This window comes from Vipera berus, assembly GCF_964194415.1.
Source record: "Vipera berus genome assembly, chromosome: 5".
Taxonomy (NCBI): domain Eukaryota; kingdom Metazoa; phylum Chordata; class Lepidosauria; order Squamata; family Viperidae; genus Vipera; species Vipera berus.
The window spans coordinates 67,388,266-67,404,747 of record NC_138207.1 but is presented as its reverse complement, the minus strand read 5'-3'; the positions used below and the strand labels follow the sequence as shown (position 1 = coordinate 67,404,747).

The window sequence follows — 16,482 nt, the reverse complement described above, 5'->3', positions numbered from 1 at the left end:
GCATTAATTATAATGCTTTAATAATCAAATTGTGTCTGTTACATGTAATATAAATGTATTATAATGACAAAGTAAGAGTTGGTGACTTTTAGGATTAAAATATAAATAGCTCAAAAACTGATTATTTGACCACAGAAAGAGTGTTTTTCCTATCTATTAACATCCAGATGTTTTGAAGTTGAACATATTTTGAAAGAATTCAAAATATTTTTTCTGGAAGTGGCAAATAAACACTTCTTTGCATAATATAAACATAATATAGTAGTTCAAAACTACACAACTGAATGAAATACTTGAATTAATAAAACAATCTAAAACTATATAAACATTTAACAAACAAACTTTGGTGTGAAGGTACATGTTAATAAATAGAAGTAATGCTGCTAGCTTTCATTCAATGAAACAACCATAAATATTCATCTGAACATTCAGTAGCTATGCTTAAAATATTTTAAAAACCATTAATTATGAAAAAGTGATTAATATATAACTCTAGATAGATAGGGTAGCTTTCTTCAAATTTGCTCTCCTCCAAATCTGACAACTTCAGCTTGTATATCACACTGCTAGTTGAGACTTCTGGGAACTGAAGTCTGGATATATCAAGATGGTATCCAAGTAGGGAAATGCCTTATATTTTATTTTTATTTTATTTTAATCCCATTTATATCCCGCCCTTCTCCGAAGACTCAGGGCGGCTTACAATCTAAGCACAAATCAAATGTGCTTAGCAATAGCCTTCATTCTATGTATATGCCTGCTTATTAGGGCTTTCGCCCCCCCCCCAGCGGCATTATTACAAAGTCAGCTTATTGCCCCCAACAATCTGGGTCCTCATTTTACCTACCTCGGAAGGATGGAAGGCTGAGTCAACCTTGAGCCTGGTGGGATGCGAACCTGCAATAATTGCAGGCAGCTGGTGTTACTTAAGGAGGCATTAGCCCACTGCTCCACCATGGCTCTTATATGGGGGTCTATAGGATAAATCTTGCACCTCTCTCCAAGATGAAACAACACTTAGTAACTAATTCACTTAACAGAAGAATTGCCAGTCATAATTAGGGTCATTAACAAGGACAAGCTGTAACATTGTATTACCACATATTATCTATGAATACACAGAATGCATTATAGACTGGGGTTTTCTTATTTTTCTCATTTTATTTAAGATTTCACGAGTGATAGCTACATGTTGCATTCTCTTTCTCTATAAGGAAAGTATGCATATCAAAGATTCAGAAGTAACAAAAACTGTTGGTAGTAATGGTACTTTCAACAACTGAGACTGATTTAGAATAAAATTCATAGGGCAAAATGTGTAACTGTAAGCTTTGATCCTTCCCTTAGCTATACAGCAAGAAATAAAGCAGAAACATTTAATGTTTTATAATGTTGGCAATTTCTTCAGGTTTTGATTTCAACGTTTTATCATAAAATAAATGCAGAAAAGCCTTATTTATTTTAAATTAAACTTTAAATAAATGGTATCAATGCATTTAACAATATATGGTTTTACAATCTGATATACCAAACAAACCAGGTTATATAACATGATTCATAAAGTATTAAGGACAATTAATTTCCATAAAGTATTTTTTTTAAAAAATGTGTTACATATATTTCAATTTTATGGCAAGTTTTCTTTTTAAAATGGTCTTTATCAAAATCTTGCCATTTCAAAATTTCCACCAATTTTGCATTTTATTAATTCCAAGTATACGTATTACAGCACACAGATATATATGACTGCACGTATAGTAGACTTAATTTTTCCTTGATTATTTGAAACATCTTACTAGAAAACGTAGATATTTCTATACCCTGGATGGCAGTCCAAAACATATTATGCACATCTTATATACGTGTGATACCCCATTTACCTTCTATTTGACATTCATCTCTAATATGATCCTCCCCCCATTAGTTGGTTATATCAAGGACTTATTGCATGCTTTCTTAATTTCAAAATCCTCTGTAAAGGATTGTTAAAAATAAAGCAAGGCAAGAAAGCTTGGAACATAGCCACTTTTAATGTCACTGCTGACACAATCCTGATGTTTATGAGTGAAGTCTGTGCTACATCTTTTTCTGGATGGCCAAGGATTACCCCTCCCTCCTTCTATATCCATATTTTAAAAGTTTACCCTGGTTTACAAGTAAGAGTTTAGGAAATATCCATTTTTACTAAAGAAAGCATTTGATATGCTACCAATGAAAATGGAAAATAATTGTGAGGTTGACAAAAATCACTTGCCCCAATTCACATTTTTTTAAACTTAAAATTTTGAATAGCTGGACTTTTGTTGTTGTTCTTCTTCATGTACAAAGTCAGCAATCACACATGTATTGACTTACTTTCACAAACATAACCTGTGGGTGCTCTTTTGCTAGTTCAGCCATGACATTATTCATCTGAACACACTGAGGAGCCCATGGGGCCCAAAAATGAACCACCACTAAAGACCTGCAATAAGAAAAAAGGAAACACACAGTAATCATGTATTTTTTTTGCACACCAAAGCAATGTAAAAAGCAACTAGAGGCACAGTGTACAAATTTGGCACTGGGAAAAAAACCTCCTCTTTGCCTAAAGAGAACCCCTTGTCTGTCAAAATAGACAGTAGCAACAGGCCAAGATTTTGACATGATATATTACCAGTCCCTATATTCCCTGCAGCCTAGCTACTGATTCTGCCCAAGGCTGATCCAAATTCAGCTCACATTCATTGCCTTTCCCTTCACATCCCATTTACTGCTGCCAAAGAATAGACCCTGACAGCTGCTCCTCAGTGGGAAGCTGAATATCAAAGACTTCCAATCCAACCATTCTCTGTATAACCACAGGAGTTACAAAAGTTGAAAGTACTACTTTACTTCTCAGGTAACTCTTGGTACCAACATCTAACTCACTCACTGCATAGAATGCTATGAAAAAGAAACTTTTTTTCACTTTTTGAACTTCCAGGGACAAAATGGTGAAGACAGGCGACCCTGATAGAATGAAGAGCCAGCAAGTTGACCAGCTCTTCATACTTCCATTCCAGATAAGGAGAAGACCTGAGATCACCTCCAAGTGTTCCAATCAGTTGCACCTTGCGAGGAGATAAGACAGTGGTCTCTAGTGGGTTTAGAGTTCTGGGAGGCAAGAGAATAGCCACCTTGCTCAAACTACAGTCAGTGCCTTTCAACACTGGATTCACACGCTTCTTTTTTCAAATCACTTTCACTGCTTTTAACTGCTTTTCCGCTAACAGGAATCTTTGGATTGACAAGTCTGAAAACACCCAGTGAGTTTCCTGCAGTCAAAGCAAAAGAAATTTTAAAGAGAAGTTTAAAGATTTTTTTAAAAAAAAATACATTTGGAATAAACAGCAAAAGACCGAATAGAACTTTGTGGCTGGGAAGATATAAACAGGCTAAGGGTTCAGATGGATTTGAAATAAAATTTTGGAATTAATTATAAGAGTCCTTCCTGTGGGAAAATGCAAAAAAAAAAGATTTTTTTTAAAAAATGATAGGATATTGAAGGAACTAAAAGGAACTAGAACTAAATATTACAATTAAAGGAAAAAACACTTGACTTACTAATATAAAAATGGAGCAGAATACTTTAACATTGGGCACACTGAAGAATATTTTTAAATAATGGACCCAGAAGTTAATTTTTAAGAGTGTCTGCTTCTATTGATAAGTTGTGTTTAAAATGTGTTATGGGAAGAGGAACAAGTTTTACCATAGAACAGAGTTCCTGAACATTTCTGGCTTTTGCAGACCAGCGGGAAGAGAAAGATGGGATGGTTCCACGTGAGCGGCGGACAAGTGCACGCATGCAGCTCCATTTGTGCCAATGGAGTGTGCATGCACACTGCTCGCACACATGCTCACCTGTTGCTTGCGCACATGAGGATGCACATTGCTCGTCGGCCGTTTCCGCGGCCTGGTTGCAATCCCCTCATTATTTGATAGGGACAAAAAATCAAGGTTGTTAGAAGTAAACAAAAGGAATACAGAGTTATTTTTATCAAGGTTAAAATTAATATATTGTTATCTCTGGTAGCTCTCAATGGACTTTTGTTGACATCAGAACTGTAATGACAAAGTTTTGTGGATTTGTTTGTAGATATGAGATGGAATATGGGAGAAAGATCTTTGTTACATTTTAAGAGAATAAGTTACTAAAATTGTTTATTGTTATTGTGATATTGGCAAAGTCATTTCTTCATATATTTTTCTTGTACTTTACTATATTTTTTTACTTTCTATTTTCTTTTTTTACACCATTTGGGATACACACACATTCCATTTTTGGACAGATATTTCGGTGAAGGATATAGAAGAATGAATTCTTACATCTTCCCCACACATACTTTTATTTCATTTCAATGTACTATGTTATTTATACTTTCACCTAGAATAATTCTATCTAAAATGGATCTGTGCCTATTTCTTAAAACTGTACTGTACCAGTATGTAAGAAAAACAATTAATACACCTTGGATTAAATCTTTGCCCTGTTGAGTCACTGGCAAAACTCATTTTCTAACCTAAATACAGCTTTATGCTCTCATTCTCATTTTCTAAAATGTTAAGGAGATAATGCCCTTCTCTCACCTCTATGTTCATACATATTCATAGGTTGCAAGACTCCTTGGGGCCAAACTCTACATTCAGCAAGATCAGGGTTTTATTTTAATATTTCCTTGCTCAGCACAAAAACTAGTTCTACAGGAATAATACACACAGTTCATGCATTCCCTCTCTAGTTCAATTCAGTCATGAAAATAATAAGAAACAAGATGAAACTGGAGTAGCAAACCAAATTTCTGCTTAATTATTTGATTTTCAGTGGAAAAAAAATAAAGAATACACATAAGAAACTAAGGAACTAGAGTAGCCCTTGACTTACAATCATTTGTTTAGTCACTGTTCAGTTACAATGGCATTGAAAAAAGTGACTTACAACCGATATTCACACTTACAACCATCACAGCATCCACAGTGTCCCAGGTCATGCAATTGCCATTCACGATCTTCCCAGCCAGCTTCTGACAAGCAAAATCATTGGCAGAAGCTGGATTCGCTTAATAACTATGTAATGATTTGCTTAAAAACCGTGGCAAAAAAGGGCATAAAATCAGGCACAACTCACATAACTGCTGTGCTTAAGAACATAAATTCTGGTTCTAATTGCATCGTAAATTAAGGATTACCTGTATGCATCCCCAACACAGGATTCACCTATTTATTAATGGTAAATAACATTAAAAAAAAGAATTTAAGGATGAGATACTACTAATCCTTTGGAGGGTTCTTAGCGTACCTGTATCTTTCTCTTTAATTTCAACCTATCTAAGAAACGTTATGCTGAAGAACCAGAGTTTTATCAAAAAGGTTCTACAGTTAAAGAACAGAGAGGAGGCAGCCTGTCAACACACTATATTTTTAATAGGTGGAATCCAGACATGATTTCACTGAAATCTGTGGGATTTGACATATTAGTCACAAATCTCTTTTCCATTCAGCCTCAATATTCCCAGATGAATTGACCTACACTGTTCTCGTGCCCGAGACTTATAAAGCCTTTTTACTTCTGTCTCATCATTCTCAAATGCTGTTCTGTTGAACACCGTCTTCCCACCAAAGAATCCAACCATTCTAACAACAACAGAGTAGGGGATGAATATGATACTTAAAGAGCGCCAGGTCTAATGGCTGATGGATGTGATGGGCAGATGAATGACCACCATATAGTCACAGAAACATTTTCCTTTATGTCCTAATTGTTTACAGAAAAGATGCTGAATGGGATTAAAATAAGACCCGCAGAGTGAGGAGACGAACTGCAATTAAGTTTGACAAAACCACGACCATTTGCAGGAAGATTGAAAAAAAGCATGGGAATCTTCTGGTCTGCGCTCAAACGAATAAGGCTGCATAAAGGTGGGTGCATGTATGTTTGCATGTATCCATCAAGAGACAGGTCCACCAGTACCCCAAAGATGCTTTTTCACAAGGCAACTAGACTTTCTTGTTTTTCTTTGAAGATGTTTTGCTTCTCATCCAAGCGAAACTTCTTCAAAGAAAAACAAGAAAGTCCAATTGCCTCGTGAAAAAGCATCTTTGGGATAACTCAGACCTGGATGACTGAGAATCTCCACAGACTTTCACTAGTACCATTTCTGTCAGAAAATACAGGGTACCTTTTTCTGGAAATAAATTCAACTTACCTTCTTACTCTTAGGAAAGCTTCCCCAATTTATGCTGGCCACCCCCAACCAGGCAACCTGAAAATACCCTAGACCAGGGCTCCCCAAACTCTTTAGCACATCAAGCCCTTCATGGAGTTTCACACTGTTGATCAACAAACTGTAACGTGAAAATAATTTAATAAATGCTGGTTTAACTAAACAGTGCCACAGATGCCTCACAGACTGAAGAATCTCCAGACAGTGCTACTATAGATGATGATGATGATATAGATCTCTTGGACAGCCTCTTGGGGTTCCATACGAACCACTTTGGGGGACCCCATCTTCTATTCCCTAGCCCAGGGGTAGGCAACCTCGGCTCTTTTATGACTCATGGACTTCAACTCCCAGAATTCCTGAGTCAGCATAGCTGACTCAGGAATTCTGGGAGTTGAAGTCCATGAGTCATAAAAGAGCCGAGGTTGCCCACCTAGCCAGCAAAAACTTTAATCAAAGGGTGGCTGGGGAATAAAACAAACATGATACCTTAACGGCAGAGCTTTCCATAATGAAAGTTGAAATTCGAGCCAGACCTACACGAGAATTACGCATTTAAATCTCCACCAGAGCACCAGCCCGGCGGCAACCGATACTTGGCAGTGAGTCTTTGCTCTTCCCCGTCCCAAGGAAACGGAACCTCGAAAAGGCGGCTGGGAACCCACCTGTCCGGCCGCTGCAGCAAATCCTGGAACTGGGCCGAGGATGTCGCTTCTAGTAAGGCTCCCGCTGTTGCCTCCGCCGCCATCGTCGGTGTTCAGCTCCAAGGCGGGGAAGGAGTTCCTCAGCCTATCCCCCCTTCGTGAGGTTCTTTCATCACGCATGCGCCAACCACCCCCTCCGCTCTCCGTTCCTGCCTCCCGAATGGTCGCTGAAAATCTCGCGCATGCGGGCCGGGACTCGGGCAGTCTCGTCGGAAAGGTCCCCTGCGCTAGAGCGATTGTTTGCCTTGGGGGGGGGGCGGGCCGAGCGACCGGGAAGTTGCCAGGTGAAGAGTCTTAACTCTATGCCAGGAGTCTTCAAACTTGACAGCTTTTAAGATTTGTGGACTTCAACTCCCAGAATTCCTCAGCCAGCATGGCTGGCTGAGGAATTCTGGGAATTGAAGTCCACAAGTCTTAAAGCAGCCAAGTTTGAAGACCCTTGCTCTATGGCTATGCGATGAATGGAGGAGACGAGAGAGCTGGAGCTGAGCGCCCACGGCCCCCGTTGTGAACCATTGGCACGAACGATATTTTGAGACAGTTTGAAAAAAGGGTGCTTCAAGCTGTCGGCTGTTTGGATGGATGAGTGGGTGGATGGGTTTTCTGAGTGTGTGTTGATCTCTGGGGGGGTTCCCTGGGTGAATTAGAACAAGTTGTCGGGTTATGGTACTCAGTGGCTGTGAAGAAGGAAAAAATGAGATAGAATAGAAAAATAACTTTATTGTCACTTTGAATGTACGCTAACTGGCATACATACAGATCCAAGGTGCTGGTGATGACCTATACAGCCCTAAATGGCGAGGGTCCGGGATATCTGAGGGAACACCTGCTGCCAGCATCAAGTTCCCTTCGTCCAGTGCGCTCCCATAGGGAGGGACTCCTCAGGGTGCCGCCGGTTAAAGATTGCCGGCGGTAACACCCAGGGGGAGGGCCTTCTCAGTGGGTGCGTCTGCCCTGTGGAACCAGCTGCCTGCGGAGCTTAGGACTGCCCCCAACCTCCGTTCATTCCGCCGGGACCTGAAGACGGCTCTTCGAGCTCTCTGGCCCAGGCTGAGAATTTTTTTTAATTTTAATTTTAATTGGGTTTTTTACTGTTCTCAGGGTTTTATTTAATCTTTTTTTAATTTGTTTTAACATTTGTATTGACTCTCTTTTAAATGCCCAGTAAACCGCCCTGAGTCCTTCGGGAAAGGGCGGTATATAAATCTAAATAAATAAAATAAATACATTAAAATAAAATTAAAATTAAAATCAGCACCTCTGATATACAGTGCATAAGTATGACATAAATAAATACAGAATTATGCATATGCCCACATATATGACATAGAGAAACAACAGTCTAGTTCGGGTTATGCGTACATGTGCACGGCGAGAAAAATGAATCTTGCCGGTTTACCAGACGGATGGCATAGGGAACAAAGCTATTACAGAATCGTGGGTAATCCTGCTAGAAATATTTTGAGGGGAGCAACAGAAACAGACCGTAAAGTGGGTATGTGGGGTCTCTAATAATGCTTTGAGCTCTACATCTCCCCTCGTATATTACCTCAAGTTCCTAAAAAAAGAAATATAAATATATAATATAATAAATATATAAATAAATGCCAGTATACTAACTGAAATTGTTGTGCACAAACATTTCCTACGTTCCATCATTGGAGGCTTTTTAAGAAGAGACTGGACAGCCACTTGTCTGGAATGGTAATGCAGGGCTTTTCAACCAGTGGTACGGGTACCACCTGTGGTACATTGGCACCTGGCAGGTGGTACGCGACCATCCTAGAAAAGTAGCGGGGGAGGGGAATGAGCTGAACCGGTGGCAGCACCACACAAGCCTGAGTGAGAGACGGCTAGAGCTGCAGGGCTGTCAGGGCTCAGTGGAAGCACCAGGATCAGTGCCAGGCTCCAGTTGGAGTTCGGTGCTGATCCTGGCACTTCTGAGCACAGAAGAAGCGCCGATCAGCTATAATGTTGCAGCACTCCCAGGGTCTTGTGATTTACATTCAGATGCTTGGCAACTGATTCATATTTATGATGGTCACAGTGTCCCAGGGTCATGTGAAGTGACCAAAACCTGCTGCAACCACCTAGCAGACGGGGGGAATAAAACCAAACATCCCCCCACCTCACCCCCGCTACCAATCCTCAACAGAAATGCTCACAACAATGAAAACCTTGGACAGGAGGAAGAGCACCGTTGGGCGGGCAGGCAGGTGGCTTGGGAGGCACTTTTTTCAGTGCCATTGTAACTTCAAACAGTCACTAAGCGAACTGTTATAAATCAAGGACTACCTGTACTTCATCATTTTTTTCCTTTTTTTTGGTCATCAAATTTTTGACACCTTGCTAGGCGACTGGTGGTACTCGGATGTTGCTATATCCTAAAAGTGGTACAATGGGTGAAAAGGTTTAAAAGCCCTGTGGTATTGGATCTCCTGCATATGCAAAGGGTTGTACTCCAAGGTCCCTTCCAAACACTGATATTCTGTTCTGTTTTTCTATTCTTAGTCATTGTTAGGAATTTAACCATTCAATCATTGCAATTGTAAACCACCCAGAGTCACTGAGAGGCAGCATATAAATGTAGTTTTACTATTAACCAGATTTCAAGCATTTCAACTTTCCACATTTTTCAAAAGGAATTAATATTTTCTGGATTATACCTAAGAATCTTGATTTCTCTTTAGGAATTATTTAATCTTTTTGGAGTGCACCCTGACCTTTCTAAAATGAGAATTATGTATAATTGGATTCCTTGAATTGTGTATGTACCAAATTTTGCACTAATTTATTAAACTGAATAATTAGCGTTGCATACAATGCTAATAGATGGTAGAAGACAGGAAGGCCTGGAGGAATGTTGTCCATAGGGTCGCGATGGGTCGGACACGACTTCGCAGCTAACAACAACAACAATGCTAATAGTTAATCAGCAAATTTTATACAAATATTCCATTTACAATCCAGTTATATTTTTCATACTTTGTCTACTATATTTGGTGTAAAATGTAGTCTAATTCTTCTTAGATTTTAATCAGAAATAAACTAAAAGTAGAATGTAAAATCATTACATATACAATTATCTACTTATGGAAATAAATCCCATTGAATACAATGGAAATTTCTTCCTAATAGCCATTTGATAGTAAAGAAGCATGATCCTATGAAAACTACAAGGGACCACATTTGTTCAAAGGAATATGTTTCCTTTCCTTCAATGGAGGCCTTTGCAACTAGGCCAGAAACTAATTTATCAGTTGCCAAACATTGGCTGTTATTATTGTGTAAAATATTCTGGTTCTGCCTATATAATCGTAGGATGTATTTAAGCATAGTTTGGATTGGTTTGCTGAAAGCAATAGAACTTACAATTATTTATTTAACAAACTAACATGGCTACCCATCTTTACAAAAACTTGGACAGTTCACAGCAATAATGAAAATATATAAATAATTATTTAAAAACACAGCATTCAAGTTAATCATGAGTAATATAAACTCCATTAATTTCAGAGTCCAGTCTAAGTATGATTAAGTCTGAAGCCAGCCCATTGCTATCTGGTAAGCAGATTACAATTTTACCTGTACAATTTCACATATGCACCTTTCACCTTTATGCTGCCCACAAAATTTAAATTAGAAATCATTAACTCTGGAATCAAGGAAATCAGCTATTTCAATGTAGCAGTGAAATTAATATATTGTTTCTATGCATATTACTTTTGTGGCTAAAAAGTATTATGTTTAGGTTTTTTGCTAAGCTTCCATTGATTTAATGATTTTTCTGAAATCAGTGGAAGCTTAGCAAAAGACCAATTAAAGCAAAACCACCAAATGTATCAATAAAAATGCTGCATGCATAACTGTTCTACTCTCATGCAAATAAACTACTTTTTAGAATCACGTTGCATTTAACTCTCACATTGCACTTAAGATATGCCTTCCTAAATAAACCACAACTGGCTGTTCTCACATATGCTAAGCTATAAACCATGGGTTACAAAATCATACTAGCTGACTTTGTTCAGCGAGCTGAACAAACAAAAACCCCAAAATTGTGACCAATGTTTAAAATTCATACATGCTTTGCATGTAAAAAAAAAATACTAGAATGAAATTGCTGCATTTAAACAAGAGGGAGCAGCTGTTAGCAACAGGAAACCAGAGATTCCAGCAGAAATTCCAACTACAGTTGCTTGATCATTCCCACCCCATTATTTTATGCAAAGCATCTTCAGATAAAATGCCAGTCTGACTGGAGGAGGAATTGGAGCTGCTGTGTTTTGGAAATGATGAAATCTGACTACTGAATTTATATCTCATCACTGTTTATGGGTGATTCTGCAACACAGTGCTGATTGCTTATACCACGGGTTGGCAACCCGTGGCTCTGGAGCCACATGCGGCTTTCAGCCTTCTGCGGCTCCCAATCGTCCTCTGCCATTTGCAGAGAGAGACAGAGACAGGAACTTGTGCTTCCCTTCTCTCTCTCTCTCTCTCTCTCTCTCTCTCTCTCTCTCTCTCTCTCTCTCTCTCTCTCTGTGTGTGTGTGTGTGTGTGTGTGTGTGTGTAAAAAAGAAGTAGCCTCATGCTGTTCTCCAACAAGCTGACAAGCTTGATGGGCAGGGCTTCTGCCTTTGCTGAGTCTCCGCGGGAAGCAGAAAGCAGCAGCAGCTCTCTTTCTCTCTCTCTCTCTCACTGAGTAGGGGAAGAGGACTGGCAGACCAAGGGCAGGAGAGCCAGCCCAATAAGAATGTGTGTCAGCTTGTCAGAGAACAGCATGAAGCCAGCTTGCCAGGTGAGCAGAAGATTGGAGGAAGGGGGGAGAGAGAGAGAGAGGGAAAGAGAGGGAGAGGGAGGGAGAGAACTCATGCACAGCAGCCTCTATTACTTTTTAATTAAACTCTTCAATCAAGCTCCCCCACACACACAAGTTTTGCGGCTCCCAGTGTTTTCTTTTCTCTGGGAAATGGGTTCAAGTGGCTCTTTGAGTGTTTAAGGATGCCGACCCCTGGCTTATACTGTGCTATATATTACTTGCCCTGGAAAACAACAGGATTTATATCAAAACAATGAAGATAGAACTTTGGTGCCTTGTGAACATGCTTTCATGCTTTAGTATATAACATCCCTGATCAAATCACTTAGGCTTTTAGGCTACATATCCTTCTTCTAGTTTCAAGATGCTAATGAGGCCATTTGACCATCAAGCATAAACCTGATGCCACTAAATGTTAAGAATCACCTGGATAGGTAGATGAATCTCTCTGCACCAATTATGGAAAGAATACAGCTTCCTAAAATAAATGCCCTCCTTACAGTTGCAAGAAAAAGTATGTGAACCCTTTGGGATTACGTGGAGTTTTGCATGAATTGGCCATAAAATGCGCTCTAAATGTCATGTAAGTCACAACAATAGAAAAACACAGTCTGCTTAAAATAATACTACACAAACATTAGCTGTTGTCATGTTTTAATTGAACATAACATGTAAACATTCACAGTGCAGGGTGGAAAAAGTATGTGAACCTTTGGACTTAATAACTGGTTGACCCTCTTTTGGCAGCAATAACCTCAACCAAACGTTTCCTGTAGTTGCAGATCAGACCTGCACAACGATCTGGAGTAATTTGGGACCACTCCTCTTCACAAAACTGTTTCAGTGTAGCAATATTCTTGGGATGTCTGGTGTGAATCGCTCTCTTAAGGTCATGCCACAGCATTTCAATCGGGTTGAGGTCAGGACTCTGACTGGGCCACTCCAGAAGGCGTATTCTGTTCTGTTGAAGCCATTGTTTTGTTGAATTACTTGTATGCTTTGGGTCATTGTCCTGTTGCATCACCCATCCTCTGCGGAGCTTCAGTTGGCGGACAGATGGTTGTACGTTTTCCTGAAAAATGTCCTGATAAACTCTGGAATTCATTTTCCCATCAATGACAACAATCCGTCCAGGCCCTGAGGCAGCAAAGCAGCCCCAAACCATGATGCTCCCTGTTAAGGAATTTGTTGTGCAGAGGTCTCCTTGTGCTACCAAAGAGTTGCACAGACAAGGAAGGGTACTGAGAGCAGTAAGAGTCACACAGAAACCACAAGAGTACACTGAGTTGTAAAAACAAAAAGTAGTTTACTTTGAGGTGGTGTAAAATCAAAAATGCACAGTCAAAAATAAACAGTCCAAGTAGTAGTCCAAAATACAAAGTCTTACCGGTCCAGAGGTCAATACACAGTTCAGGTAACAGAGCAAAAACAGTAATAGTAGAGAGCAGTGAATTCAGAGAGAGAGAGAAGCTACATTACTAGCTCCCTCTTATGGCCCTGAGAACACTTACACACCCATTGGCTAATTAACATCTTAAAGACATAACATCTTGGTTAATATATTTTCAACCCAACATTGTAGGCTAACACCATATGCCTAACATTCTCCCCTTTGGGTAGAATAATATATAACCCTTACAATCGTATGCACATTCTTTCACAATTAGCATTGTGTTTCACAGCACTTTGTACCTTCGTAAAATGGTCTGCAATATTTACATCAGATGAACAATACTCTAGCTGTATTAATTTATCTTTAACACATTGTCTGACATTTAAATAACGAAGATCAGTATGTTTGGATCTTGTTCTTACTGCAGCATTATTTGTCATCTGTATCGCAGTTTGATTATCCTCATATACAATGAATGGATCATTTACATTTAAACCCATATCTAACAATAATTGTTTGTACACTAGCAGTTCTGTACATAACACTGATAGACATGAAAATTCAGCCTCCATTGTAGATAAGCTTATGTGTTTTTGCCTAATGGACTTCCATCCAATCAAAGAATCACCCAACATAACAGCCAACCCTGAAGTAGATTTACAAGTGCTTGTATCAGAGGCAAAACTCGCATCTGCATATGCAGTGAGGATTAACTCACGATTTGGCTCTAAATATAACGAGTAGTGAATAGTCTGCTTCAAATACCTTAATACTCGTTTAGCTGATTGCCAGTGTCTAACAGTTGGTTCATTGTTGTACCTAGCTAATTGGTTTACACAGTAAGAGATATCAGGTCTAGTCCAATTACTCAGATACATAAGACTTCCTATCAAAGATTGGTACATACTTATCAAATACAGGACTCTCAACATTAGTGTCCTTAAAATCCATAGCCATCGGAGTTTTTGCTGGTTTACACATTTCCATATTGTATCTCTTTAATAACTGATATATTTTACTGGCTTGTGACACCTTAAAACCCCTATTTGTTTTCACAATATCTAACCCCAAATAGTGGCTTATTTCCCCAAGATTTCTAATTGTGAATTTATTTTGCAATCTTGAAATGATAGTTTGTGCTTCTAACTCAGTTTTTGTTATTATTGCAATATCATCTGTGAATAATAAAAGATAATACTGTGTTGTGTTCTCTTCTAAACAAACAAGGATCAGCATTACTGGCTACAAAACCTATTGCACTCAACTCATTAACTAAACATTTATTCCACTCATAGCCTGATTGTTTCAATCCATAGAGGCTTTTCTTTAATTCCCAACAATCATGGTCTCTATCATTGGTCAATCCTGGTGGTATTCTTAAATAAATAGTATGTTGCAATGGAGCATGTAAATATGCAGTTTCAACATCTACATGGTTAACCATATATTGGTTTTTAGCCGCCCATACTAAAGCTGCTCTTAAAGTAGTTGCCCCCTTCATGGATTACTGCCTTGTCGTGGCGAAGGGGCTTGCGTAATTCAATGAAGCTATGCCGTGCAGGGCCACCCAAGACGGACAGGTCATAGCCGAGAGTTCTGACAAAACGTGATCCACTGGAGAAGGAAATGGCAACCCACTCCAGTATCTTTGCCATGAAAACCCTATGGACAGTACCAAAAGGCAAAACGATATGACGCTGGAAGATGAGCCCCTCAGGTCAGAAGGCGTCCAGTATGCTACTGGGGAAGAGCAGAGGGCTAGTACTAGTAGCGCCAGAAAGAATGAAGCGACTGGGCCAAAGCCGAAAGGACGCTCAGCTGTGGATGTGTCTGGTGGTGAAAGGAAAGTCCGATGCTGTAAAGATTTTTTCTCCATAGGAACCTGGAATGTAAGATCCATGAATCAAGGAAAGCTGGACGTGGTCAAACAAGAGATGACAAGACTGAACATCGACATCTTAGGTATCAGCGAACTAAAATGGACAGGAATGGGTGAATTTAATTCAGATGACCATCAGGTATACTACTGCGGGCAAGAATCCCTCAGAAGAAATGGAGTAGCCTTCATAGTCAATAAAAGAGTAGGAAAAGCAATACTGGGATACAATCCTCAAAATGACAGAATGATCTCAGTTCGAATCCAAGGCAAACCATTCAATATCACAGTAGTCCAAGTCTATGCCCCAACCACCAGTGCTGAAGAGGATGAAATTGACCGGTTCTATGAAGCCCTACAGCACCTTATAGAACTAACACCAAAAAATGATGTCCTTATCATCATGGGGGATTGGAATGCTAAAGTAGGAAGCCAAAAGATAACTGGAATAACAGGCAAGTTTGGCCTTGGAGTACAAAATGAAGCAGGGCACAGGCTGATAGAATTTTGTCAAGAGAATACGATGGTCATAGCAAACACTCTTTTCCAACAACCCAAGAGACGGCTCTACACATGGACATCACCAGATGGTCAACACAGAAATCAGATTGACTATATGCTCTGCAGCCAAAGATGGAGAAGCTCTATACAGTCAGTAAAAACAAGACCAGGAGCTGACTGTGGCTCAGACCATGAGCTTCTCCTTGCAAAGTTTAAGCTTAAACTGAAGAAAGTAGGGAAAAGCACTAGGCCAGTCAGGTATGAATTAAATCATATCCCTGTTGAATATACAGTAGAGGTGACAAATAGATTTAAGGAATTAGATCTGATAGACAGAGTGCCTGAAGAACTATGGACAGAGGTTCGCGACATTGTACAAGAGGTAGCAACCAAAACCATCCCAAAGAAAAAGAAATGCAAGAAAGCAAAATGGCTGTCTGAGGAAGCTTTGCAAATAGCTGAGGAAAGGAGGGAAGCAAAAGGCAAGGGAGAAAAACATAGATATGCCCAATTGAATGCAGAATTCCAGAGAATAGCTAGAAGAGATAAGAATGCCTTCTTAAATGAACAGTGCAAAGAAATAGAAGAAAACAATAGAATAGGGAGGACCAGAGATCTTTTCAAGAAAATTGGAGAGATGAAGGGAACGTTTAATGCAAAAATGGGCATGATAAAGGACCAAAATGGCAGGGACCTAACAGAGGCAGAAGAGATTAAGAAGAGGTGGCAAAATTACACAGAAGAACTATACAAGAATGAGCTTAATGTCCCAGATAATCACAATGAGTTGGTCACTGACCTTGAGCCAGACATCCTAGAATGTGAAGTGAAGTGGGCCTTAGAAAAGCTGAGCAACAACAAAGCTAGTGGAGGTGACAGTATTCCAGCTGAGCTATTCAAAATCTTAAAAGACAGTGCAGTAAAAGTGCTACACTCAATTT

The 16,482-nt window shown here is 39.4% G+C and overlaps 1 protein-coding gene across 3 annotated transcripts in view; it reads right to left on the bottom strand.

Annotated features, from left to right (window-relative positions):
* Positions 1–16,482, bottom strand: part of GLRX3 (glutaredoxin 3) — a 57,013-nt gene that overhangs the window by 20,474 nt on the left and 20,057 nt on the right. The window contains exons 1-2 of one of the 3 annotated variants that reach the window (XM_081328872.1): positions 6,911–7,107; positions 2,356–2,464 (exon numbers count right to left, since the gene is read on the bottom strand). In XM_081328872.1, coding sequence (XP_081184998.1) covers positions 2,356–2,464; positions 6,911–6,993 — 192 coding nt within the window. In that variant the 5' untranslated portion in view covers positions 6,994–7,107. Of the gene's footprint in view, positions 1–2,355; positions 2,465–3,067; positions 3,209–6,910; positions 7,108–16,482 lie in introns of those variants that run through there. The other 2 variants (XM_081328874.1, XM_081328873.1) reach the window with 2 other exon arrangements.